The sequence below is a fragment of the Oratosquilla oratoria genome, chromosome 18 (genome assembly GCF_046742065.1).
Source record: "Oratosquilla oratoria isolate Oo_2021 chromosome 18, ASM4674206v1, whole genome shotgun sequence".
Taxonomy (NCBI): domain Eukaryota; kingdom Metazoa; phylum Arthropoda; class Malacostraca; order Stomatopoda; family Squillidae; genus Oratosquilla; species Oratosquilla oratoria.
In genome coordinates this window covers 1,780,001-1,806,232 of record NC_134794.1, presented here as the reverse complement: position 1 = coordinate 1,806,232, position 26,232 = coordinate 1,780,001, and the positions used below count along the sequence as shown (strand labels likewise).

At 44.7% G+C, this 26,232-nt stretch overlaps 1 protein-coding gene across 8 annotated transcripts in view; it reads left to right on the top strand.

Annotated features, from left to right (window-relative positions):
• kn (EBF transcription factor knot) overlaps positions 1–26,232 on the top strand; it is a 413,486-nt gene that overhangs the window by 64,005 nt on the left and 323,249 nt on the right. For 5 of the 8 annotated variants that reach the window (XM_076201327.1, XM_076201331.1, XM_076201325.1 and 2 more), the window contains exon 4: positions 26,229–26,232. This exon is cut by the window's right edge and continues 52 nt beyond it. In XM_076201327.1, coding sequence (XP_076057442.1) covers positions 26,229–26,232 — 4 coding nt within the window. Of the gene's footprint in view, positions 1–25,780; positions 25,837–26,228 lie in introns of all 8 variants that reach the window. The other 3 variants (XM_076201328.1, XM_076201326.1, XM_076201330.1) reach the window with 1 other exon arrangement.

Sequence of the window (26,232 nt, the reverse complement as noted above, 5' to 3'; positions counted from 1 at the left end):
TGCTTCCTTTGGTCCGAACCCCCCCCCCCTCAAACATCCCCCCACCCCCGTCCTCCTCCTCCTCGTCTTCCTCCTCCTCCTCCTCTGATTTGTCTCCTCCAAGAGTAATTTGGTCTTTAAGAATTTGATTCGTCTTTCGAGTCTTAGTAGTCTCCTACGAAACTAACCGATCCGGTTATTTGCATACACACACACACACACATACACACACGAGACGGGACCCCACGAAAGTTGCTCCTTTTCTATATACTACAATTAAGTAAATACACACACTGGTGTGTGTGTGTTTGTGTGTGTGTGTGTGTGTGTGTGTGTGTGTGTAAGGTCACAGCATTACCCATAGATTGGGTTGTATACGAGCTAGGCTCTCATCCAGGAGGGTAACAGCTGTCGTCAACGGGTCCAGCACGTGATTCCAGACCATTGCAAATCTCTCACAAATTCGCCCTTTGTCATTCGTGGTTCGTTTGTTTGGCCTCCGTCTTTGGAACTCCAAGAAGCGTCCAGTTTTGAGTTTCTTGAAGAAAGAGGGAAGAAAAAAAAAAAAAAAAAAAAAAAAAAAATCCAACTCTCACTCGAAGTCCTCCTCATTCTTTGGGAGAGATCTCCCTCACCGTCGGCCTCTTAGTTTTGAGTTTCTTGAAGAAAAAGAAAGAAAAAAAAATTCAACTTTCACTAGAAGTCCTTCTCATCCTTTGGCGGACATCTCCACCGCCGTCGGCCTCCTTCTCTTGAGTTATTTCCCAACTTTTTTCTCTTTCCCAGAGTCCCTTATCAACTCTTCCATGGGGGGGATGACCCTAAAGGTGCCTTTCAGTTGGTCCTGTTGAGCTATTTCCCCCCCTCCCTCCCCCCGTATCCCCCCTCATTCGTTCTCCCCCACCCGTGCCTTGCCCACCACTAAATGCATTTAACTCTTTTTTTTTCATTTGTCTCTTTACATAGTTCTGATGAAGGAAGGGGAGGGGTAGGGGGAGGGGTTGGGGGCTGAGAAATTTATCCCCCCCACTATCCCCCAATCCCCCCCACCACCACCACCACGTTTCGCTTGTCCGTACACACTTGTTGTTTTGAACGCGCTTACTGCCCCTCATCTTTGTTGGGGTGGTGACGTCACGCGGTGGGGGGGGCAGAATCCCCCCTCCCCCCCACACCATCTCAACCGCTACTCTCGCTCAACTTTCAGCATTCGTTTCAACTCTGTTCAATCCAGACCGCTTCCCCGCTTGATTTAGACCAACGGTCTTAACGGTTTTAACGGTCAGGCCGGCCGGCCGGCCATCCTATCATTAGCCCCGGGACTATTTCAGTGTGGAATTTCGTTTATTCTTTTTATCTCATATTCTAATGAGCTTCTTTATCTCGGTCTTTGTATCTCTCCTCTTTGGAGTATTTCTCCTCTGCCATTAAATATCGACCTCTTTTCTGTTTTTGCTATCTCCTGTCCTCTCTTTCTCTCGCCTTCTCTCTTTCTTTGAAGATTTCTCTCAAGCCATTAATTATCGACCTCTTTTCTGGTTTTGCTATCTCCTCCCCCCCTCTCTCTCTCTCTTTCTTTCTTTGGGGATTTCTCTTAAGCCATTAGTTATCGACCTCTTCTCTTTTTGCTATCTCCTGTCCCTCTCTCTCCTTTCTCTCTTCAACTCTGATGTCTATTCTCAAGGAGCTCTCTTTCATCTCCACATCCTCTTGCCTCTCCCCCGCTCCCAAGCCATCATCCACTCTCTAACCCCCTTTCTCTTTTCTTTTGACATTTCCTCCTCTCTTTTGTCTCTTTACTCCAAATTTCCGGGATTATGTCTCACTCTTTTTACATTGCATTGGTCCGCCCCCCCCCTCTCTCTCTCTCTCTCTATATATATATATATATATTTTTTTTTTTTCTTTTTTACCTGGTCTCGGGAGAATTTTCTTCAAGAAAAAACCTTCCTTTTTATCTTTCCTTCCATTCCTTGGTTAACCTTTGATGAAATAATTAAAAGGAAAAGAAAGAAACAATAAATTATTTGTTGATAAGTGAATAAAATTGCCCTGCATGATCAACATCATTGACATAATATCCTGACTTGTGCGCTACTTCATCAATGTAACCTCTATAAGGACAACATCGTAGAAGACAATCATCGCTCATTATTACCGATAACTTATGGAAAACCGTTCAGATAGACCAAATTTATACATAAAAAAAACGAAGAACAGAAAACAATGAATAAAAAAAAACAAAAAAAAAACAACGGGACTTCTGTCTTTGCAAGAAGACAAAACCAGCCCTCCTCGTAGCAGCAGCAGCAGCTGCAGCTGCTCATCTCCGTCGTCTTGCAGCTTCTCCAGCTCCGCGCTGCTGCCTATTCGCCACAGCAGCTTCCGATCTGTCAGATCTGTGACTTTTCGAGTGCCTACTCCCCCCCCAATCCCCCCAACGCCCTAATCCCCCCCCTCATCCCCACCACCCTTTCGGCTGGTGAAGTTTCGCCCAGCAACCTCATGATAGGACTATTTATCTATATTTATATACACCAAGGGCTTTTTCCCCCCTTACAAGGGGGGGGTAGCCAATTCAAAGGCACATACCTACTCCCAACCATTCCACTCCCGTCCCCTCCACCCTCTCATCTTAGCTCCTCTAGGATGACGGGTCATCCCTGCCTCCCGCCCACTGCCCGGGTCAAACTAGGTCAGTGACCTTAGGTTCTTGGTCGTCTTGGTGTGACCCCCAAGTGGCACTAGCCGACCTGGCACTACCAAGGCACATTGCAGAGGCTCTCTCTCTCTCTCTCTCTGTGCCAGCGTCTCTGATGATGATGATGATGATGATGATGATGATGATGATGATGATGATGATGATGATGATGATGATGATGATGATGATGATGATGATGATGATGATGATGATGATGATGATGATGATCGTGGTGCGGCGGTGGTCTTATAGCCTGTCAACCAGTAGCCCTCCTGCAGAGACTTTGTGTGTGTGTGTGTGTGTGTGTGTGTGTGTGTGTGTGTGTGTGTGTGTGTGTGTGTGTGTGTGTGTGTGTGTGTGTGTGTGTGTGTGTGTGTGTGTGTGTGTGTGTGTGTGTGTGTGTGTGTGTGTGTGTGTGTGTGTGTGTGTGTGTGTGTGTGTGTGTGTGTGTGTGTGTGTGTGTGTGCGCGCCTCTGCCAGAGAGCGAATATTACCTCTCTGCCTCTCCCAACGGTGTTGGAACTACTATCTTCCTATCACCCAGGATGCTGCAGTGGCTGCACAAATAAATCTGCCTATCTGTCTGTTACTCCGAGCCAGTAACGGCCCCAGGGTCGTCCTCCGGGGAGAGGGTAGGGGAGCTGGTCGAACTCCGGGGGTGGTCTTGCAAAAGATGGCGTGCTGAGGAGCTGGGGGGGAGTGGGGAGGAGGTCACTGCAGCAGTGTATTCTCTCTCTGCTCAGCTTCCCACCCTCTTACCTGAATCTCATGGCGTTTTCTCTCTCTCTCTCTCTCTCTTCCTACATTTACTCCTAATTATTATTATTATTATCATCATTATTATTTTCTTAAGTCTGTCGCTCAGCCATCGAGAGGGGCTTTCTCTCTCTCTCTCTTATCTTTTTTACTCTTTTCCTTCGTTTACTCCTAATTATTACTATTTTCTTCTGTCGCTCAACCATCGACATGGGTTCTCTCTCTCTCTCTCTCTCTCTCTCTCTCTCTCTCTCTCTCACTCTCTCTTGTCTATGAATGAAATATTCATTTTCTCCTTGTCTCTCCCGATCACATTCAGAGGCCGAAGCTGTTTTTCGTCGAGTATTATCTCTTCTCCACTCCATTCTCATCCCTCATCCTTATTCTCGCTCATTTCCTCCCATTTCATCCTTTTTTCATCTCCCTCTCCCCCCCTTTGCCCCCCCACTCCTCCCCCTCCAACATGGCCACGCAATAACACGGTCAATCAAACCTGACCCACGATGTATTACAACATAAATACATTTTCCATTGTTGTATTTATGCAATTTTGTTTGTTGAATAATGTCTTTTGTAAGAAGGTTCCTGTATATAGATATGCGTTAAGTCAGAAATATCAAAAGACGTCCTTATGTCGTTCTGACATAAGGGTCAAGTTCGGGTGTCCGCAACAGGGCTTCATCAATATTGTTCTGGTTAAGGAACACGCGATTATATGAAGGGGGTCTCAATCCACACGGGGTCCTCTATGATCGGAGTTCGTCCCCCACCCCCGGAGTTCGAACATCATGAGATCGAACCCCCGGAGGTCGAATCTCCGAAATTCGGACTCCCGTTGGTCAAAACCCCCCGGAATTCGACCTCCCGGAGATGTCGAACTCCCAGAGAGGTCAAACCCCCGGAGTTCGACCTCCCGTAGAGGTCAAACCCCCCGGAGTTCGAACGCTTCTGTCCTTAGCCAGAATGAAATAAACAACATGCGTCACAATGATAAAAAAAATGGAGCCCCATCCCATTCATCCTCCCAATTCCTTCTCCAACATTTCACCCTCACACTAACTCCTCTTTCCTCCCTCCCTCCCTCCCTCCCACTCCATCCTCTGCCTCTTCCTCCTCTCCGCCTTCTTCACTACCTCCTAACTAGCTGTCTCTGTATCCTCCTCCCTCCTACGCGAGCCATTCGCCTCCACGTCTCCACGGCACTCTCGTTCTACCTCCTCCTCCTCCTCCTCCTTTCGCCTCTTCCTCTACCTCTCCGTCCTCTTCCTCCTTTTCGCCTTATTTCTTCATCTTCCCGTTCTCATCCTCCTCCTCTTCTTCTTCTTTCTATGCACCCTTTCCTTCATATGTTTTCCTTTATTTTCCTTTCTTCGTCTTCCTTATTTTCCTCCTTTTTATGTTATCTCCTCTCCTCTCTTCAACCTCCTCCTTTTCATCCTTCTGCAAAAAAACCAGCTCTCTCTTTCTCTCTTTTCCCAGAAGTTTTACTTCGTATTTCGCTTGACATAACCCGCACACCTTCCATCGTGACCTCTCTCATGACCTTGGCCACTCTCTTCGTCTTCGCCTCCTCCTCCTCCTCTCCCACCTCTCCTCCTCCTCCTCTTCCTCCTCGCACCGCCCTCCTTTTCTTGCCCAATATCTTCGCCCGTCTTCCCTTTCTTCTTCTTCTTCTTCCTTTCTCCTCCTTCATTTTCTTTCTTATATTCTCGTTCTTCTCTTCCTCCTGTTATTCCGTCTCTCTACTCTGCCAGTTCCTCAAGATTCCCTTTCTCCTTGTTCGTCTTACTTCTCATCCTCTCTCTCTCTCTCTCTCTCTCTTTCTCTCTTTATTCATTTCTTCCCTGTTCGAGTATCCTCGCTCCTCCCAATAATTCACGTCGTCTTCTTCTTCTTTCATTTCATCTTCTCTGTATTTCTGCCATCTCTTCCCTCTCTGTCCCTGCCGTCAGGTGATTCTATTCAGCGGGTCATATCCATCCCCCCACCCTCTCCCCCACTCTCTTTCTCCTTCTCTTCTTGACTCTCTTTTTCGTTCTTCCATCATGAAGTTTCGTCCAAGATTTGCCATATCGGAGACGAGTTGGGTTCTCCTCTCTCTTTCTCTCCACCCTCCCTCTCTCTCTCTCTCTCTCTTTCTCTCCCCCGAGTAGCCAAAATCCCCCACACCAGACTGATCTACCCCACTATTCCTCTCCTTCCCTTACTCTCTTCTACTCTCTTTCCCTCTCCAGCTCGCTCTCTTTTCGTGGACCGTCACCCCGTGCCTCACCCCTCACCCAGTTTGCGCTTACCCACCCCCTCTCCCCCACCCTTTCCCTCACACCCAACGCCCCCCACCCCCTCTCTCCCACCCTTTCCCTCCCACCCAACGCCCCCCACCTCTCTCCCACTCTTTCCCCCTCACACCCAACGCCAACGCCCCTCCCCTCCTCCCCCACCCTTTTCTTCACACCCATCGCCCCCCACCCCCTCTTCCTCCCACTCCAACTCCCCCCACCCTCTCTCTCCCACCCAACGCCCCTACCCTTTCTCTCTCCCACCCAACGCCCCATGCCCCCTCTCTCCCACCCAAGCCCCCACCCCCTCTCTCCCACCCAACGCTTCCACCCCCTCTCTCCCACCCACCCAACGCCCCCACCCCTCTTCCCCACCCTTTCCCCTCACACCCAACGGCCCCCAGCCCCAGCCCCCTCCCTTTCCCTCACACCAACGCCCCCTCTCCCCCACCCTTTCCCTCACACCCAACGCCCCCCCCCTCAAGCCCCCTAAGCCCCCCCCAGCCCCCTACTTTATCTCTTGTTCGTCTTTCACTTTATCTTCTTCGGGCTGTGAAAGACGGCTGGAACGTGAGGGCCGGTTTCGCTCTGCTCACGCTCCTTATCGCTTCGCTCGTTCAACTCGTTCCGTCCTTGAAAGAGTTCTCTCAACTCGCTCGCTCGCTCGTTCCTCCAATTCGCTTCGTTCCGTCAACTCGTTCAATCACACGTTCCTTCAACTCGTTGGTCTCGTTGCCTTGACTCGCTCACTCGCTCGTTCCTCCGATTCGCTTCGTTCCGTTAACTCGTTCAATCACACGTTCCTTCAACTCGTTGGGCTCGTTCCTCCCATTCGCTTCGTTCCATCACTCGTTCAATCACACATTCCTCCGATTCGCTTCGTTCCGTCAACTCGTTCAATCAAACGTTCCTCCAACTCGTTGGTCTCGTTCCCTTAACTTGCTCGTTCTTTCCTCCATCAATTCGTTCCATCACTCGTCCCTAACTCGTTTCGTTCTATCAGCTCGTGAGATCTCGTTCTCTCTCAAGCCACTCGTTCGTTCGGCATCTCGTTCCAGTACCAGTTCCTGACTCTCCCTCCCCCAGACAAAGTTCCTTCAATAACCCGGAGTTTCCAAGACCCTCCATTATCCGGACTACGTTCGGATTACGTCCGTTAATTCGGACAAATCCGACCTACAATTCGGACGGTCCGGTAATAACCCGGACAGTTTCTCCGCCCCCCCCCCTACCCCAAGCTCAGGACAGTTCGAGTAATTCCGAGCATTCGGACAGTCTTTCACGTTCCCCGGATCATCCGAACCGGGCTCGGATACCTCCGGTTATGCGGGTAACTTCTAAAACCCGTCCCGGGTAATAATCTAGTGCTCTAGACAGTGTCCGGGTATCTCAGGTCATTAGTATCACTTAAAAGCACCCCTTCGATTATCCGGACTTCACTTGCACGTCCGATTAGATCGGGATTTTTCAGTCATATCCGATTAACCGGACTCTTGCAAAGTCTACGATGTTTTGTATAGTTCTTTCATCTGTGCATATTTGCTGTAAAGTCCCCTGTGGCTGCCTCTCTGTACGCCCTACACGAATGTAAACAAACATATACCTACATACATACATATTATATTTTATATTTTCAGCAGAAATGCTGCTATACCCAATAAACCGTAAATTATTATTATTATTATTATTATCATTATTATTATTATCACATACTTGCAAAGCAGACCACTTTGGAAAAAGAAACTAACGAAGCAGAGCGCTTTCGTATATTACATCTTCAGTGGTACTTTCTGCACTGAAGATGTAATATAGGAAAGCGCTCTGCTTCGTTAGTTTCTTTTTCCAAGTGGTCTACTTTGCATAAGTGAACACACGTACCCGTGTTCTTATTAGCACATATATACATATACCAAAGACTTTTTTCCTCTTACAAGGGCATCCCCACCAAAGGGTAGCCTAACACCATCGGTGACTAAAGTATGGCTTACCGATCGACACAGGACCCAGAGAATACCTCCGGTTTAACGTCGCCACTCTCCACTGTCAGTAGGCTAGGACGGTACCCCTTACAGAGGACTTTGTAGAGTGGAATTCTAATGAACCATGCCCTTGGTCCACCTCGCTGGTGGCAGGGTTCGAACTGTAGTCACCTCGACCTCCGCCGCAAGTAGCGACGCTCTAACTCGCTCGGACAACATCCTCAAAGAACATGGTAGTAACATAATAATAATAATAATAATAATAATAATAATAATAATAATAATAATAAATACCAATAATAATAAAATAAAATAATAGTAATAAAACAAAAATAGAAATAATAATAATGAAAAAAAAAATTATAATCCTAGAAGCCTTCTGCCTTTGGTGATTTCGCAGACATCAGCCAATAAGGATGCGGGTAAGGTGATGTGAGGCGGTTGACTGCTGTCACCGTCAGTGCAGGGCTGACGCACGTGGTGCATCGCCAGAGGGAGGCCTACACTCGTGGGGTACCATCTATGTCCCTAACGGTCAAAACTTATTGGACCTCTACCACGATAAAACACACACACACACACATACACACACACATATATATATATATATATATATATATATATATATATATATTAAACACACACGTATATACATACGTATATCATGGAACAAGTCCTTCGTAATGGTGAACTTTTTCAAGTAAACAACCCGGCCGTCGCGAGACTCGACCTGGGGACCATCAGATTGCTACCCCACCGCACTAACGATTACACCACTGAGCGTACAAAAGAGCCTGAACGTGGTGCGATCTTATAACCTAGGAGAGGATGTGTGTATATATATATATATATATATATATATATTCTGGCTATAACCAGGCAATTTCATTAACTGAGTAGGACTTTCATGTTTACAGGGAACGCTTTGGCACTGCAAGGTTAGAAAATATCATCTCCATTAATCTCTGAATACCCTTGTATCGTTTTATAGACATTTTGTTCTGGCTGACGCCAAACTATTTTCTTCGTTTTAAGAAAAGCCTCAGGTTGCCAGAATGTTGGTTCTGCTTCTCATCGTCCTCTCTCTCTCTCTTTTTTCCTTCATCATTTGTTTCTTTCTTTGACCCCTTTCTTCTTTTCATTGCATTTTTCCCGACATTTTTCATTTTTTCATTCGCATCTTGCCTCTTTTCATTCTTCATATCTCATTCTTTTTCATTTCTTTTCATTTCTATATTTCTTTCCTCCCTTTCTTCTCTTCCTCATTTCTATCTTCTCTTTGCTTATTCCTTTCCTTCCTCTCTTTCCTTTTCCTTTTCTTTCGCTAACGTTTCCTTCTTCTTGTTCTTCTTCCCTTTTCTTTACTTCTTCCTCTCGTTTATCTTTCTGCTTCATTTACTTCTCTTCCTCTATTCATTCCATTTTACTCCGTGCGCTGGTGGCGTCATGGGAAGCGTGCTGGTCTCGCATTCGCTTATTTGAAGGTTCGAATCCCGCACACCTCTCCCATTCCAACAGTGATCGTCAATGACCAGCCCCAACAGTCCCTAAAGCTCATATACATAAGGCAAAGGTGGTGGTTTCGCCCGCTGCTACTCAGCGTCTCCTGGCGTAAGCTCCTCACTATCACGTTTTATATAGTCCCTCCTTCCATACCTAGTGATACTTAATCTTTATTCCTCCTACCGCCATACGATTTTATTCAGATGCAGGGCGCCCCCTAGCCCCTCGATGACCCCCTTCCCTGCCGCGTGGCACTGTTCCTTTCTTCTGTCTGACCTGTCGCCAGGCGATTTAATTCATCTCCGTGGCGCCAAAACTCGGTATCGAAACGGGTCAAATCTTCCCACTCTCTTTCCCCCTTCGCCTCTTCCCTCGTTTTATCACATTTCTCTTCCTCTTCTGACTTTTGGCCACTTTCCTCTACTCACTCTCCTTCGTTCCATCTCTACTCATTCAACTACGCCCCCCCACCCCCCCCGCCCCTCCTCTGATCAATGAGTCAATTTCCATCAGTGCGATCGACTTCAACACTTTATTCAACTTCCCTGCCCTCCACTTGATCCCTCCTTCCACCATTCCAACTCTATCTCCACCTCCTCATCTTCTTCTTACTCTCCCATCACTATCTACTCCTCTCTCGTCTCCCTTCCCTCCTCTCTCTCTCTCTCTCTCTCTCTCTCTCTCTCTTACACACACTTCCATGGTTAGTCTTTATCTCTCCTTTTCTTTCTCCGTTCCTGTCTCTCTCTCTCTTTCTCACCGTCACTCTTTCTGTCTCTCTCTATTTCTCTTTATCTACTCTTCTCTCTTTCTTCCTTTACTTCCCTTTCTCAATATTCCCCTACCTACCTCTTAGTTTTTTACCCTCCTTTCCTCTCTCTCTGTATCTCCCCCCTCTCTCTTTCTCTGTATCTCCCCTCTCTCTCTCCTGTGTGTGTGTGTGTGTCTTACACCTATCCCTTCTCTCTCTGTGTGTGTGTGTGTGTGTGTGTGTGTGTGTGTGTGTGTGTGTGTGTGTGTGTGTGTGTGTGTGTGTGCGCGCGCGTGTGTGTATGTGTGTCCTCTCTTACCCCTATCCCTCCTACCCCTTCTCTCTTTCTCTCTCTCTCTCTCTCTCTCTCTCTCTCTCTCTCTCTCTCTCTCTCTCTCTCTCTCTCTCTCTCTCTCTCGTTTTCCTTTCCAATCCTCCTGATGCGCGATTTCCTCCTCTCATTGGTCCGTCGGCGTTTAATCTTTTATTGCGCTGAGCCCCGACTTTATCGGTCTCTTTCTCTCTCTCTTTCTTTCTTTCTTTCTTTCTTTCTCTCAGTGCCCCGTCTTCCTTATTTCCTTCCTTCCAACCCTCGTTCCTTCCTTTTCTTCCTCTCATCCTTCCTTCTTTTCCCCTTTCTTCCTTCTCGCCTTCCTCCTCGTTCCTTTGATTAAATAGTTTTTTCATTCTTCCTTATATTTTCCTTTCTTCTATCCTTCTACATTTCCAACATTTTTTCTTCCTTTCTTATGTCCCTCCTCCCATCCTTCCTTCATTCTACCGACTCGTTCCTTTTATTAAATAGTTTTCTTCTTCTTCTTCTTCCTTCTTCCCTATATTTTCCTTCCTTCTACCCTTTCTACCTTTTTTTTTATTTTTTCTTCCTTTGTTATGCCCTTCTTTCCTTCCTTCCTATCACTTCTTCCTTTCTACTTTCTTTCTACCCCCATCTATCCTTCCTTCCCTCCCTCCCTCCTTCCTTTCGTCATTGTTTCTACCCTCCATCCATCCATCCATCCATCCATCCTTCTGTCTCTTCCCTTCCTTCCTTCTTTCATTCCTTCCTTCCTTCTTATCGCTCGTCCACTGCCTACATTACGTTCTTTTGCCTCCCTGATTAACCCCCCTCCCCCCGAAGCCCCCCAGCCTCCCCCCACCCCCACGTCTTTGTCTCTTGTCTTTTACTTAGACTTTCTCTCGGTGCTTCTTCTTCTTCTTCCTCCTCTTCTTGTTCAGATCCCTCTTCTCTTCTCTTTCTTCTTCTTCGTTTTCGTCTTCTTCTCGTTCTCCTTCTTCTTCTTTAGCTCTTCTTCCTCCTCCTCCTCCACCTCCTTTTTCTTCTTATTCCGTCCTTCTTTAGTTCATCCAGGACAATACCTTCTTCTTCCTCCTCCTCCTCCTCCTCCTCCTCTGTCATCACAACAACAACCCTCGCCGACACCAGTCTACCTTGTCTTCTAACATTATCACAACCTCCTCCACCATTTCCTACTCTTCCATCTCCACCACCACTTCCTCCTCCTACTACTCTTCCACCAGCACCTCCACCATCACCTCCTCCTCCCACTCTTCCACCACCACCTCCACTTCCTCCTCCTTTTTCTGTTTTTGTTTTTTTCTCCACATTTCTTGATCCACTTCAGTGATGTGGAATTGACCACGTGGATAGAAGCGCCTGTGAACCACACCCATTCCATCCAACCTCTTCCTCCTCCTCCTCCTGCTTCTTCTTCTCCTCCTCCTCCTCCTCCCTCATCTCCTCTTATCTTCCCTTTGTTCTAATTCTCCTGCTGTCGTTCTTCTGCATTTCTCTGTACCCTTTTGTTTTCTTTCAACCTCTCTCTTCTTTGTTCCTTTCCCTCTCTCTCTCTCTCTCTTTCCATTTGTTCTTTCATTTATATGGCGTTGCGTCTAATGTAACCCTCCTCCTCCTCTCCTCTTCCTCCTCTTCTTCCATTATTTTTACTTCATTTTACCATTCTTCGCCGTCCTCCCTCCTTATCTCTCGTCTCTACTTCTTCGTTTTATTACACTTCCCTCGTTTATTTATCTTCCTAAATCCCTTTAACCAACATCCAATTCTCCTTTTTTTTTCTTCCTTTTTATTTCATTCTTCTTCGTTTCTCTCCTCTTCGTCCATCTCTCAATTCATCTTAGTTCTCTTCGCTTTGTTCTCCTTGTCTTCTCTCGCTTGGCTTCGCTTCTCCTCCTCCTCTTCTTCCTCCTCCTCCTCCTCTCCCTTCAGTTATCTCCTTCTCCTATTTCTCTCCATCTTCTTCTTCTCTCTCGATCCGACGAACCTGAGACTTTGGACACGAACTGATCATTTTATTCTGGCTAGAGTTTGACGATTCTTATTCAAATTGGTCCTATGGGGGTCGAAAGCTATGGGACCTCTTCCCATTTCGTCCCTATTCTGCTCCTCCCCCCCCCACTCCCTCCCATCCTAATGAATGAATAAAACCACCAAAGGATTGACCAAAAGAAAATATTTCAAGATAGTCACCATGGCAAAGACTTTCCTATTTATTTACTTGTTTCATAATTTTTATTATTTTTTTTACCCTTTTCCTCTTTTTCTCTCTTCTTCTCTTCTCTCTTTTTTCTCTTTTCATTGTCTTTTCTTTTCCTCAACGTTTCTTCATAATTTTTCTTTTTTTTACCCTTTTCCTCTTTTTCTCTCTTCTTCTCTTCTCTTTTTTCTCTTTTCATTGTATTTTCTTTTCCTTAGCGTTTCTTCATAATTTGATCAATTGTTGTTTAGCTTGGCGTTTTCTCTTCGTTGTCGTTTCTTCTTTAACGACAGATTCTCCTACGGCCATCATAAAGCCTACGCGCCTTTCCCTGCCACAAACAGGATGTCGATATAAAAATAATACTGAAAAAGAATTACAAACGCACACACATACATGTATGTATGTGTGTGTGTTTAAACAAAATTAAATAAAACAAGTTCACTAAACAAACAAAACTAGATGAACAATAATAAGAGCAACAAACTTAAGTAAATAAATTAAATAGTAATTATAATACCAATCGTATAACAATAATTACATCAATGCCATATAATAATAATAATTACAGCAATAATAATAATAATAATAATAATAATAATAATAATGCCTAGTCCCCTTCCTTGTCTCCTTTTCTCCCGAAATTCGGTCAACTCTCTGTCGCAAAGGAGTGATCAAGCTGTCGGCAGACGATTTCTATCACCTGGGGGAGTTGACGAATTGACATACATACCCCCCCACCCCCATACGTCAAACAAATTCTAAGGAGCTACTATTCGAAATTCCACTTTTCAACCTCGCCTTTTTTTTTTTTTTTTTTTTTTTTTGGGGGGGGGGGTTAGGCATGCGGTATTAATCAGTTAAGAAAAACTTGCACCCCGCCAACGATGTCCTTTGGCTCTGTCATATTCACCTTTATCATCAATATAATTACTATGATTATTACCATTATCACTGTTATCATCAATATTATCATTATAAATTATTATCACTATTTTTATCAATATCATCATCATAATTATTATTACTATTAATTTCATTATCATGATTGTTATCATTATATCATGAATTTATTAAGCAAGTTTCTGCCGCCGATGCCATTTCCTCCTCCTCCTCCTCCTCGTCCTCTTCCTCCTCCTCTTCCTCTTCCTCCTCCTCCCCCTCCCGTGGTCCTCTCGCATTCCTGGTTCCATTTCTCCTCCATTTCATATACAAACCGTTTGGCTTTTCATCTTCACTCTATTTCCACTTTCGCTGTTTCGCATTTGACCGTTTATTTCTTCTTCCTTCTGCTCTTCCTCCCTTCTCCAGCCTTCCTCCTCCTCCTCCCGTCTTCCTCCTCCTGTCCCGACCGTACCTTATAGTTCCTATTCTATCAAAACCCGCTGGCCGAGCAGTTTAGAGCGTCGCCACATGCGGCGGAGGTCGAGGTGACGGCAGTTCGAACTTGCCACCAGCGAGTTGGACCAAGGTCATGGACCATTCAATTCCACGCTAACAAAGTCCTCTGTAAGAGGCACCGTCCTTGCCTCCTGATAGGGGGAGTTTCGCGAGGTTTAACGGAAACATCATCAGTCTATCGAAGCCCAAACGATCACTTTCGCGTAAGAAGAGAACCTCAGGGTACAGAACCTCCGGGCCAGTTGACGCCAAGAGAATTTATTCAGCTGGGGGGAAAGGGGGGAAGGGGGGAAGGAGACCCCTGTGCCGTGAATGGGTCGCTTCTTATTGGGGGGACATCCTATTGTTTTTCTTCCAGTTGCGTGTTATGTGATTCTATGCGCAAACAATGGCGACCCCCCCGTTCCTTTATTTTTCCTTCGTTGTTTTTTATTCCAAAACGCCACTCGGCCTAAAAGTGAATTACTGGTCCTGCCGAACCCCCCCCCCCACAACGGACCCCCCCCTCCAACGCCGTGATCCCCTCCCCCCCCCCAAAAAAAAAAATCGACGTCCTGTGCTTCCATATAGTGTCTTCCCCCCCGTTTCTCTTTCTCTCTTTTTTTTTCTCTTCTTTCCTCTCTCCTTTTGCTCTTTTCCTCTCTACCTTTTCCATCCACTCTCTCCCTCCCTTATGCCTTCTCTCTCTCCTTTTCCCTCTCCCCTTCAGCCTTTTCCTCTCTCTCTCTCTCCTTCTGTTCTTCCTCTCCTTTACCTTTCTCCTTCAGTTTGACTCCCTTTCTTCTCTCTTTCCTTTTGTTCCCTCTCATCCCTCTTCTCTCTTCTTTATCTCTCTCTCCCCCTCTTTCTGCTCTCTCTCTCCCCTCTCTCTGTATCTCTCTCTATCCCTCTCCCTTCCTTCCCTGCCTCTTTCCTTTCTTTTCCTTCTTCCCCGCTTTTCCTTTCCTTGCCTCTCGCTCTTCCTTCCTTCCTTCTATATCCATTTGATCAAACTGCCGCAATTGAACGCGACTCCTAAAACACGTCTTAGACGTTTTTACTCTTGATTGGAGCCAGGCCGTTTTATTCAGCTGTGGGGGGAGATTCACACTTAGGGCAAGACGTGGGTCTCGATCGAAGTGAACCCCGTTTAAGCCGGGGTCCGTTACCCCCTCAGCTGATTATTACTGGAGTTTGTAAAAAATATATATATATATATATATATATATATATATATGTATATATATATATATATGTGTGTGTGTGTGTGTGTGTGTGTGTGTGTGTGTGTGTGTGTGTGTGTGTCTGTGTGTGTGTGTAGAACGGGCCACAATGCTGAAGGGATTTATTTCACATATCCATCATGGTCTCTCCACTCCCTTCCATCTACCCTCCCTCCCTCTCTTCATTCAACTCACTGATCACACGAATCTCTACACTCTAATTTAGTTTATTTCAAAGTCTTCCAGCTCTTCCCTTCCCTCCATTTTCTTTCCCTCCACCTTCTCCCCCCTCCCCCCTTGGGCTTCATTTACTGCAAGTACAGTCCCATCTGCCTCCATTCCCAATCATTCAAACTCGAGGGGCCCCGTCACCGGGGGCCCACTCCATTCATTTCTTTAAGGTCTTTTTACTTCCGGGCCGCCCCCAAATCCTTCGTCCACAACTTCTTCCTAAATACTCGTTCGAGCTTCCGCCTTCCTGCGTCTGTTTACATGTGTTATAGGCTCTCCTTACTCCTCCTCCTCTTCACTCTCCCTCCTTCCTTCCTTTCTTCCTTCCTCCTTCTCTTCCTTCTTCTTCTTCTCCTCTTCCGTCTCTTCCTTGCTTCGATCAAGTTCTCCATTACATGACATCGCACTCTCTCTCTCTCCTCCTCCTCCTCTTCCTCCTCCCACTCCTCTTTCTTCTTCTTCCTCTTTCTTCACCTGATCTTTCTTCTCTTCCCTCGCTTCTTCTTCATCTCCGCTTTCTTCTTCTTCTTCTCCTCCCTATTACTTTCTTCACCCCCTGTTCTCTTTCTTCTCTTCCCTTTCTTCCTACTCTTCTCCCTCCTCCTCCTCCTCCTCCTCACCTTATTCTTCCTCCTCATCGTTTATGTCAATTTTCTCTGTTTTATCACATCAATATATTGAACATCATCCTCACCATGGCAAATCACATTGGCCATTCCATATCGGACATTTTTTTTTTTAAGTCTTCTGTTGCAAAGCTATTGTCTTTCTTCTGGTTGCCGTCTGACGATTTTATTCAGCTATGTGGCACTCTTGCACCAAGACAGGTGAAGTCATCTCACACTTGGTCCCACTCTCCTCGCTCCCAAAGTATTCCTCCGCGTCGTTCTTCACCTTCACCGCCACATGCGATCTCGAACCGAAGACTTCCATTGTCCTCTTGCAGGACTTCGATCTCTTTCAAGAAATTTCGATCTATTCGATCTTCTTGAAGAAATTTCGGTCTCTTCGATCTCCTTCAAGGAATTTCGTTCTTTTCGACCTCCTTCAAGAAATTTCGGTCTCTTCGATCTTCTTCATGAAATTTCGGTCTCTTCGATCTCCTTCAAGAAATTTCAGTCTCTTCGATCTCCTTCAAGAAATTTCGGCCTCTTCGATCTCTTTCAAGAAATTTCGGTCTCTTCGATCTCCTTCAAGAAATTTCGGTTTCTTCAATCTTCTTCAAGAAATTTTGACCTATTCGATCTCCTTCAAGATATTTCGATCTCTTCGATCTTCTTCAAGAAATTTCGGTCTCTTCGATCTTCTTCAAGAAATTTCGGTCTCTTCGATCTTCTTCAAGAAATTTCGGTCTCTTCGATCTCCTTCAAGAAATTTCGATCTATTCGATCTCCTTCAAGAAATTTCAGTCTCTTCGATATCTTTCAAGAAATTTCGATCTCTTCGATCTTCTTCAACAAATTTCGGTCTCTTCAATCTTCAAGAAATTTCGGTCTCTTCAATCTTCAAGAAATTTCGGTCTCTTCGATCTCCTTCAAGAAATTTCGATCTATTCGATCTCCTTAAAGATATTTCGATCTCTTCGATCTCTTTCAAGAAATTTTGACCTATTCGATCTCCTTCAAGATATTTCGATCTTCTTCAAGAAATTTCGGTCTCTTCGATCTTCTTCAAGAATTTTCGATGTCTTTCATCTCCTGCGGGATCCAGTCTCCCTCACTAGGATTCTCTTCTCCTGTTCCAGAAACAGTCTCCCCTGCCCCCTCCTCCACAAGCGTCTTACCTCCCCTCCCCTCCCCCTCCCCCGCCAACCAGTCAACTTAATCTATTCTAATTCAACTCCCCTTGAAGTCGAAGACATTCTTCGGCCGGGAGAGGTCTCGTTGTCTTCTCCGTCGGGAGTCCTCTTTCGCCCGAACTGTCACTGTGCTCAGCCTCACGGTTCTCACTCGGTCTCACTGCCTCGTGAGGCCTCGGGTGTGAGGTCAGCTACAGGAGAAAATCTCAACGTTGAGTGCTCACGGGGTCAGGTTAATTTGTTATTTATCGAATACTTTTTTTCCTATTCTTTTTCTTTCTTCTTCATCTTTTAATAGAAGAAGTTGTGGTGAAGCAACTTCGAGGAGTGTTTGAGGAAGGACTTTGTTCAGTAGTGGACTACGAACTGCTGACTGATTAATTCTTCCTCCTCTTCCTCTTCTTCTTACTCCTCTTCCGCTTCTTCTTCTTTCCCTCCCTCCCTCTCTCTCTCTCTCTCTCTTTTTTTTTAACAAAAGCTGGAAGCCGTTTCAGTACTGACACATTCAGGATTCCTCGACAAGACACATTGGAGACGCTGTACATGCCAGCTCGGAAGCCTCGGTCTTGACCGTGTAACATTCTGGGTCATTCAGAGACGGACCAGGTCAGGCCTGGCCTCCAGGTGGGCCAAAGGACCTCCGGAAATATTCACGATGGGTCGCGGATGGTGACCGCTATAGATCCGAAGCCGCTTCGAAACCGCTATGACAGGTCTGCGGTTTAGCTGCGGTTATATGTCAGACCCCTTCCGTCCCGGGTGGTACTTTCTCTCCCCTCGGTCGTTGCCGCCACGAGATTTTTATTCCTCTCTGGGGTGACCCCAAACGGTGACCTGATTTAGCATAATCAAGCTAAATTTAGCATACTTCCCCACAGAATAATACTTTACTAATAAACAAACGTATAACCGAAAGAACGTATTACGAGGAACAAAAGATTCAGCATTATCTATGCTGCCAATCTAGCATAATTTCAGCTTCTGTAAAGCATATTACCACTTGAACCACTTCAATACCCCTTCTTGGCACTTGTCCTCGTATGCTGACTACAGAGTCTATGCTCACTTTCATGCTACCCCCCCCCCCGCCCTGTCCCGGTTGGGGAAAGGTTAAATGAAATCCATTTCCAGTCCTTCGTGTGTGTACGTGTGTGTGTATGTGTGTGTACGTGTGTGTGTGTGTGTGTGTGTGTGTGTGTGTGTGTGTGTGTGTGTGTGTGTGTGTGTGTGTGTGTGTGTGTGTGTGTGTGTGATGATATCCAAAAGATCCAGTAATCTGAGTAAGGAGGGGGGTAAAGTGGATGCAGTTCGGCTTTTTGCCACTAGGTGGAGGGGGGGGCGAGTTGCACCCGATTCTTTGTTCGTTCGTGTGCCGGTGAGCGTAAGTGGACGTCGTGTGCGGAAGTACTGTAGACCTCATTGACCAAAGAATCTCCGTCGAGCTGCTTTGCGTCAAAAGTCAACAAGTGAGCGTAAGAAGAAGAAGAAAAAAAAAAAAAAAAAAAAAAAAAAAAAAAAAAAAAGATAGAGAAAAAGAAGAGTAGAGAGGGAAAAAAAGAAAGAAGGGGTAGGGAGAAGGAGGAGGGAGAAGATTAGGAAGAGAGCAGGAGGTGAAGAAAGAATGGATGAGAAGTAAAAAAAAAAAAAAAAAAAAAAAAAAAAAATCCAAAGCGATGTCCACCATATGGAATCCCCCCCCCCTCCCGGGGGGTAGTCAAACTTTGAACGGGGAATTTTAGAGTGAACTTTTGAATCAGACGAGGGAGACTATTTCACCACGAACCTTTCTCTTCATCACGACAACGCCCACCGCTCACGCCCAACAAGCACGCATACCCCCCACGCCCACGCCCACACACAAAAAAAGAAAAAAATCGTACTCTGCCGCCAGACGATTTCATTAAATTGAAGAGGAGAAATATAGGCAGTGAACATAAGAATGGAGGCGACTTGAGAGACCATAAGGCCTATACTATTCAGTTCCACGTCCTTTACCATCTGTCATCCCCATCCATGAAGTTACTCAGTCTCTCTTAAAAGAACCAAGGACTTTTCCTCTGAATAAAATCGTCTGACGGCACGTACAGAAGTGATAATCGTGACTGGTTTTGACTCTGCATGACAAGTGGTATGGGACATGGAACTGCCTGGTGTAGGCCCTATGGTCTCCCAACATTCTGATGTTCTTAGGTCAAGAGAGTTTCCTTCAGATAAACAAAATCACCTAAGAGAAATTTAAACCAAACATGTAAATATAATTTGTTGAAAAAAAAAACCGCGATCTAACAAAATGAAAATTTTGAAAACTGGTTTTTAATAATGACGACATATATACTGTAGTTGCTGAAAAATAAAAAATAAATAATCGAGAAAAAAACTGAAGAATGTTGGAAACTCAAAATTTTGAGACGGGGGAGAGGAAGCAGAGTTAGTTAAAGACATTATTTTTCTCATTTGTACGTTGTAGTCCATGTTTGCTCATTAAGAAAAAGAGAAAGAGAGGCCCGCCTACCTTCACTTACTCTCCGTTGGATACACCATTACTCTTTTTCTCTCTCTTTTTCAAGTGGGTTTCAAACGAAAAGAGAAATCGGATATATAAGAAACACAAAGTATCATTTTGGATACGGTGAGGCATAGTGTGTTCCCTCGAAAAAAAAAGAAAAAAAAAGAAGAAAAAAAAAAAAAAGATAGAGATAGAGAGAGAGAGAGAGAGAGAGAGAGAGAGAGAGAGAAAAAAAATCCAGAAATGATCTAGAAATTCCGGCTATTTCCACGACACGGTCTGGGCATAATAGCGGGAGATATTTTCCAAGCGAAACAATAGCTGGGAACTCTCCAGGGTCCGCCAGTTATCATTGGGGGGGCCTGCCAGGAGACAAAGCCAGGCTCCTCCCCCCTTCCCCCCCTCTCCCCCTTTTCTCTCTTTCTCTTCCCCCCTTCTTTATCATCCCTCTCTACACCTTCCCCCCCCTCCCTATCCCTTTCATCGAACCTGGCTTGACATTTATGTGGATTTTATATTTTCTAAATCTTTCCCCATTTACGTCTCTCGGATCTTCTCTCGTTGTCTACACTGCCTTCTCTTTCATTTATCTACCATTTCTCTTCACTTACCCTCCCCTTTCCTTTCTTCCGTCACTCCCCTTTCTCTCTCCCTCCCTCCCTCCCCCTCTCTCTCTTTTTTTCTTTTCCCGTTTCCTCTTCTTTGTGCCATGTTCCTTCCTCTCCCCCAATATTTTCTCCTATTTTTCTCTGTGTGTCGTCAGCGACTAACTCCTACTTCTCCTCCTCCACCCCCTTCCTCTCTTCTTCCCCTTCCCTACTCTCTCTCTCTCTCTCTCTCTCTCTCTCTCTCTCTCACACACACACACACACACACACACGCACACAGAGTGGTGGATATCTGGAATAAATTGGACGAGGCAACAGTGTGTGTGCATATACTATACAAGAATTTAAGAACAAAATTAATGCTGAAAGATACAAAAACGGGTCCCTACGAGCATAGCTCCCTTCCCGTATAACACAACTAGGTAAACACACACACACACACACACACACACACACACACACACACACACACACACACACACACAGAGCCATCCCCCCTCGATCTCCCTCCTCTCTTTAGCACCCCTTTTCTCTATCTGGCTCCCCCTCCCCACTCCCACTGCCCCCCTCCCTTTTTGCCTCTCTCTACCCCTTTCTTCCTCTTTTACCCTAAAACTCTTTACATTTCCGCCACCGTTTCCTCTTGTCCCCGCGTTGTTCCCATCGACGTTCCCGTTTGATTCGTGTTGTGTCTATGGCCCATTGTCGACACTTTGTAGGACCCCCCATCTTTCATTCACTCCTCGCAACTTCTTTTATTGTCTACACTTTTCTCCGTGTAATTTATGTCCTTCTTTTCTGTGTGTATAATGTATGGAAGTGAGGAGTGAGTACAAGGAACCTGTTCAAAGCGTTCCCTTTAATAGATTATGAAATATTTGTTCTCCTCACGCTCTCGCGCGCGCACACACACACACATATATTAATTGTGTGTGTGTGTGTGTGTGTGTGTGTGTGTGTGTGTGTGTGTGTGTGTGTGTGTGTGTGTGTGTAAGCGCGTGCGCGCATGCATTTGTTTACATATCCATGGACCCAAACACAGGGAACCGACAAAGACAAACAACGGCAATTTGTGTTGACGATTTACGGTGGTTATTACGATACTGTTTAATGCCCAAAATAATAAAGTAAAAGTAAGTAAGAGAGAAGGGGGTTGGGGGTGGGGGAGGAGCGTTATTGATTCTTAGTCTTAGTTCTTTAAACCAACTGACTCTGTTATTTGCACACACCCCCACCGACGTTCGCATTCGTAACTCGAGTTTTTCACTGCGGGTACGTCACTGTTTCAGTGAAGACATTAATGTTAAAAAAGAAAGTTTGATTCTATTGTGGAAGTGTTAAACGTAAGGCAAGAAAGTACGCCTATACACTTACGTGTGCATGCAAAGGATGGGGGTTTTTGAGAGAGAGAGAGAGAGAGAGAGAGAGAGAATGTGTGTGTGTGTGTGTGTGTGTGTGTGTGTGTGTGTGTGTGTGTGTGTGTGTGTAAGTACACACGCGTGTGTGCGTGTGTGTTTATTTACCAAACTTTTCTACCAAATTGCAATATATATTCACTGAAGATGTAATATACGAAAGCGCTCTGCTTCGTTAGTTTCTTTTTCCAAATGGTCTATTTTGCATATGATAAGAACTACGCTCGAAGAGTCTTGTTTGTACCAATGGCCAAACATATGTGCGTGGTCACGACCTTGTCTAAACACAAGAACACATTAAAAACACACACATAAGTACATTCTGTGACAAAAGTTATTAACCATTGACATATGCAGCGATCACTCTCCATCATCCACAACGGTAAAGACTTGATAAGACACGCTAATGACAGTTCATTTGGAGCAGTTAAGAAACACTGCAAGACTCAATGAGACATGTGACCCAGCGCCGCCTACCGAGTAAACGACGAACTAAAAACAGAGATCGATGTGACACTTTACCTGTCGGAGAAAGACTACACGACTGAATAAAATCGTCCGGTGTTATTAGGAATAAAATGGTGGGTATATCCTGTATCTGACAACCCGCACCGCAATTCTTGTACCACCCCTCCATTCGCTGCTCTATCCCCCCTGAAGTATGCGGGAACTACATACAAACTGGCTCTCCGGTTTGATTCATAAAACCTCGTTGGCAAGGGGGCTAGTTTAGTAGCCGCTAGTGCTTGTTACTGCAAGTTAACTTACCTATGGGCAAGTAACTGTTCACACTAAGGTACTTTGGAGGCAAGTTGACTAAATCAGGCAAGTAGAGGGCTAGTTTACAAGTCCCTAGCACTAGCGGCCACTAAACTAGCCCCGTGTCAACGAGTAATTGCCACTTGCCCCAGCTATTTGCGAGCATAGGGCCACATTGACGGTGTCTGCAGGTGCTGGTCGACTCCTGGTGTAAGCTCTCACCCCTGATCAGTAAACAAACCCCATAAAGTTTCATTATTGTATTACAATGTATAATCCCTTTCGGAAAGGTCTTAAACACAAATTCTCTCTCTCTCTCTCTCCCCTCCCTCTAGAATTCCTCGATTGTTTTAGCCGGACTTAATATGCCCTTCCATGTGTCTAGTTCCCTATGCCCCCCACCCCCTAATCCCCCACCCCCACCCCCACCCCTGGTAGCTCTGTTTCCACGCATTTGTTCTGAAATACTGCTTTGTTTCCGTATCCTCTCATTGACCTATCTATTTTTTTCTTTTATCAAAATATATCTGACATCGTTTCCCTTACGTATGGTGACAGTTCCCTGCGCGGGGGTTCATAGTTTTAAGTACCTAAAGGACATTAGGCACGGGGGCGATCTGACTGAATCATGCTGTATGGACCAAGTACCAAGCACAGCGTCACTGTCATCACAATTTATTTTACACTCTCTGTTCTTTTGTGTGATTGTTTTTGGACAATGCTCATAACCTGTATCATCAATGCTCATGCTCAATGCCTTTATATCAATGCTCATGCTCAATGTATTTATGTCAATGCTCATCCTCAATGTATTTATGTCAATATTTGCGCTTCATGTGCTTATGTCAATGTTTGCACTCAGTGTGATCAATGATAATGCTCAGTGTGTTTATGTTAATGTTCAATGTGTTTATTTGTATATTCATGCTCATTGTGTTTATATTAATGCCTTGTTATTCTCATGCTCAATGATGTTCAATATGTTTATATCAGGGCTTCAGTGATATTGGATCTATGTATTTACGTGATTATGCTTCGTGGAACTCTTCCAATAGTGCCTGTCCTCTCTGGTGGCACTGGCACTGTCTGGTGCCTCCTTTGTCAAGCTTCCGCAATCTTCTTCCCCCAAATCATGTTTACAAAAATTCAACACTTTCACAAGGTCTTAACCACCTAAGCTGAATGAAATCACCTGGCGACACCATAGCGAAGTACCACACATCACCTCACCCCCCTCTCCCACCCCCTTCCCCTTGACACGAGATGACCCGAGGTGAATAGAGTCGCCGGCGACAGCTGGGTTCGAACCTATGTAGTGACGGACTTTGCTCGCTTTGTGATAATGATCTTGGTGGACGCTTTCGCCAAGCGATTTTATTCAGAAGACAGGAGATGTATAGATATCCGTGTGTTGTCCTGCAGTCCTTATTCTGGCTAACGACACACTATTTTATTCACCTGACCAAGAACGGGTTTATCATGACCTCCGACTCCCCACCCCCACCCCCCACCAGCTCTAATGACTCCGTTACGCTGAGGTGATTTATGAAATTTATTCTGGTTAACGTCGGACTATTTTATTCAGCCAAGGGGAGTAGAGGTGATAACACACACACACACACACACACGCCTATCTTGAGGCACATTTTCATTATTACTAATATTATTATTATTATTATTATTATTATTATTATTATCATTACAATTATTATTTTCTTTGTGTTATGCCTTAGGTACAGTTTCCCGTCCTTACCTTCTCTCATCATTTTAGGTTTTTATTTTTTGTGTTTCCACGACCTAAGGCACTTTTTTTTTTCCCCTCTCTCGTGAGGCAAGGTACACATTTGTCCGGTCTTCCTTTCTTGCAGAAAGAAGAAGAAGAAAAAATAATACTCATGTCTTTTTTTTTTCTTTCTTTTTTCTTTTTCCCTCTTCCACGCCTCCTAATGCATGTCTTCAGTGTTCCTCCTTCTTCGCCCCTTTTTCCTCTTTGGCACGCGTGGTTTTTTGGCTTCCTATGCCCTTTGTAAACCAGACTTGATAGTTTCCATCTTAATCACGGCCCTTTGTAAGACACACTTTTGAAATGTTAATTCTCGTATTTCCATAGCCTTTTTTTTTTCATCTAAGCCTTTTTTGTAAGACACATATGTTAATTTACGTATACATATACGCATATTATATTATATATATATATATATATATATATATATATATATATTGTTACTATGTTTCGCATCATCGTTTACTACGCATTTCCACATTCTCGATGTTCATTTTTTTCTTTTTTTTTCGTGTCCCTGACTTAGTAAATACCCAAGCTGCATACGATATCATTCATATACTTTTCCAATGATGTTTTACCTTGCATATACAAACCATTGTATTTGCTCTTTCGAAGCATTAAATTTCGTTATGATACTGAGTACCTACCGAAGAGCATGCCTCTCGTTAATTGCTAGTTACAAATAACATTCAGAATAAAATATTCATGAATTTGTTGGAATAATGAAAATGTTATATATTAGATTAAGAAATAATACAGTCCCTATCCCCGTTTTCTCCTGAACATTTTTTAACCGATATTACGTTTTCTTCATTTTTCTCCTTCCTTCCTTCTTTCAGTTCTCATTAGTCTAACCTCTCGCCTTACTTTCCCCCTCTCGCCTTACTTTCCTCCTCCGCCTTCCTTTCCTCCTTCGCCTTTCCTTTTCTCTTATCAATAATTCGTTTTCTTCTCTTGATACCATTTTCTATCACTTCTTATATTCTTTGTATTTGCACAACCCTCTTTCCTACTCTTCCCTCTCTACTCTCTTCCTCTTTCTTCTATATTTGTACATCCTTAAGTCATCCACCTATTCTCTCTTTATCAAAACCTTTTTTTTTTACTTCTCTTTCCTGTCCTTTCCTTCCACAACATCTTTTTCATACGCCTTCTTTTATTTCATCTTCCTCCTATTCTTAATTTTTGTACATAATCAAAAAATAACTTTCTCATACCTCTTCTTTATAAATATATATATATATATATATATATATATATATATATATATATATATATATATTTTTTTTTTTTTTTTCTTTTGTCTCTTTCCCTCCTCCTCCTCTCCTCTCTCTTCTTGTAGCCTTGCCCGCCGTGGAGACCCCACCACTAAATTCTCGATCTTTCATACCCTTTCTTTTATTTCATCTACTTCCTATTCTTGATTTTCGTACATAATCAAGAAATAACTTTCTCATACCTCTTGCGTTCATCCTTTTCTTTTTTCGTCTTTTTGTTTCTTTCCCTCCTCCTCCTCCTCTCCTCTCTCTCTCTTCTTGTAGCCTTGCCCGCCGTGGAGACCCCACCACTAAATTCTCGATCTTTCATACCACTAAATTCTCGATTTTTTGCAGGAGTCAGACAAGAGCAGGAACTGTTCGTCCGGATAATAGACTCCGTAACAAAACAGGTAACTGCAGACCTTCCGGTAGGAGAGGCGAGCCATCACTACCCCGTCATCTGCACACACACACACCGACTCTCATTGCACCCAAGGCAGCCTAACCTCCCTTAGCGGCGGAGTTCCTCAGGGTTCTCTGTTCGCGCCTCTCTCGTTCCGCCTCCTCCGTTTTCGTTTCATTCGATCTCACCACGTATGTTCCCTTTTAGGTTCTTTACCATATCGAACCTGGGCTTCGTCGCAGTGAGGTTAAGCTGTCTGGCCGCCTCTCCGCCATCACCAATCTCCCTCAACCTGTTCTCCCTCTTCCCCCAACACTTGAACGTTCCCCCCATAACGCAAGTTGACCATCTCTCATCTCACTTCCATTAATTTTGTCCCTTATTTTCTTTTATTTGCAGGGAT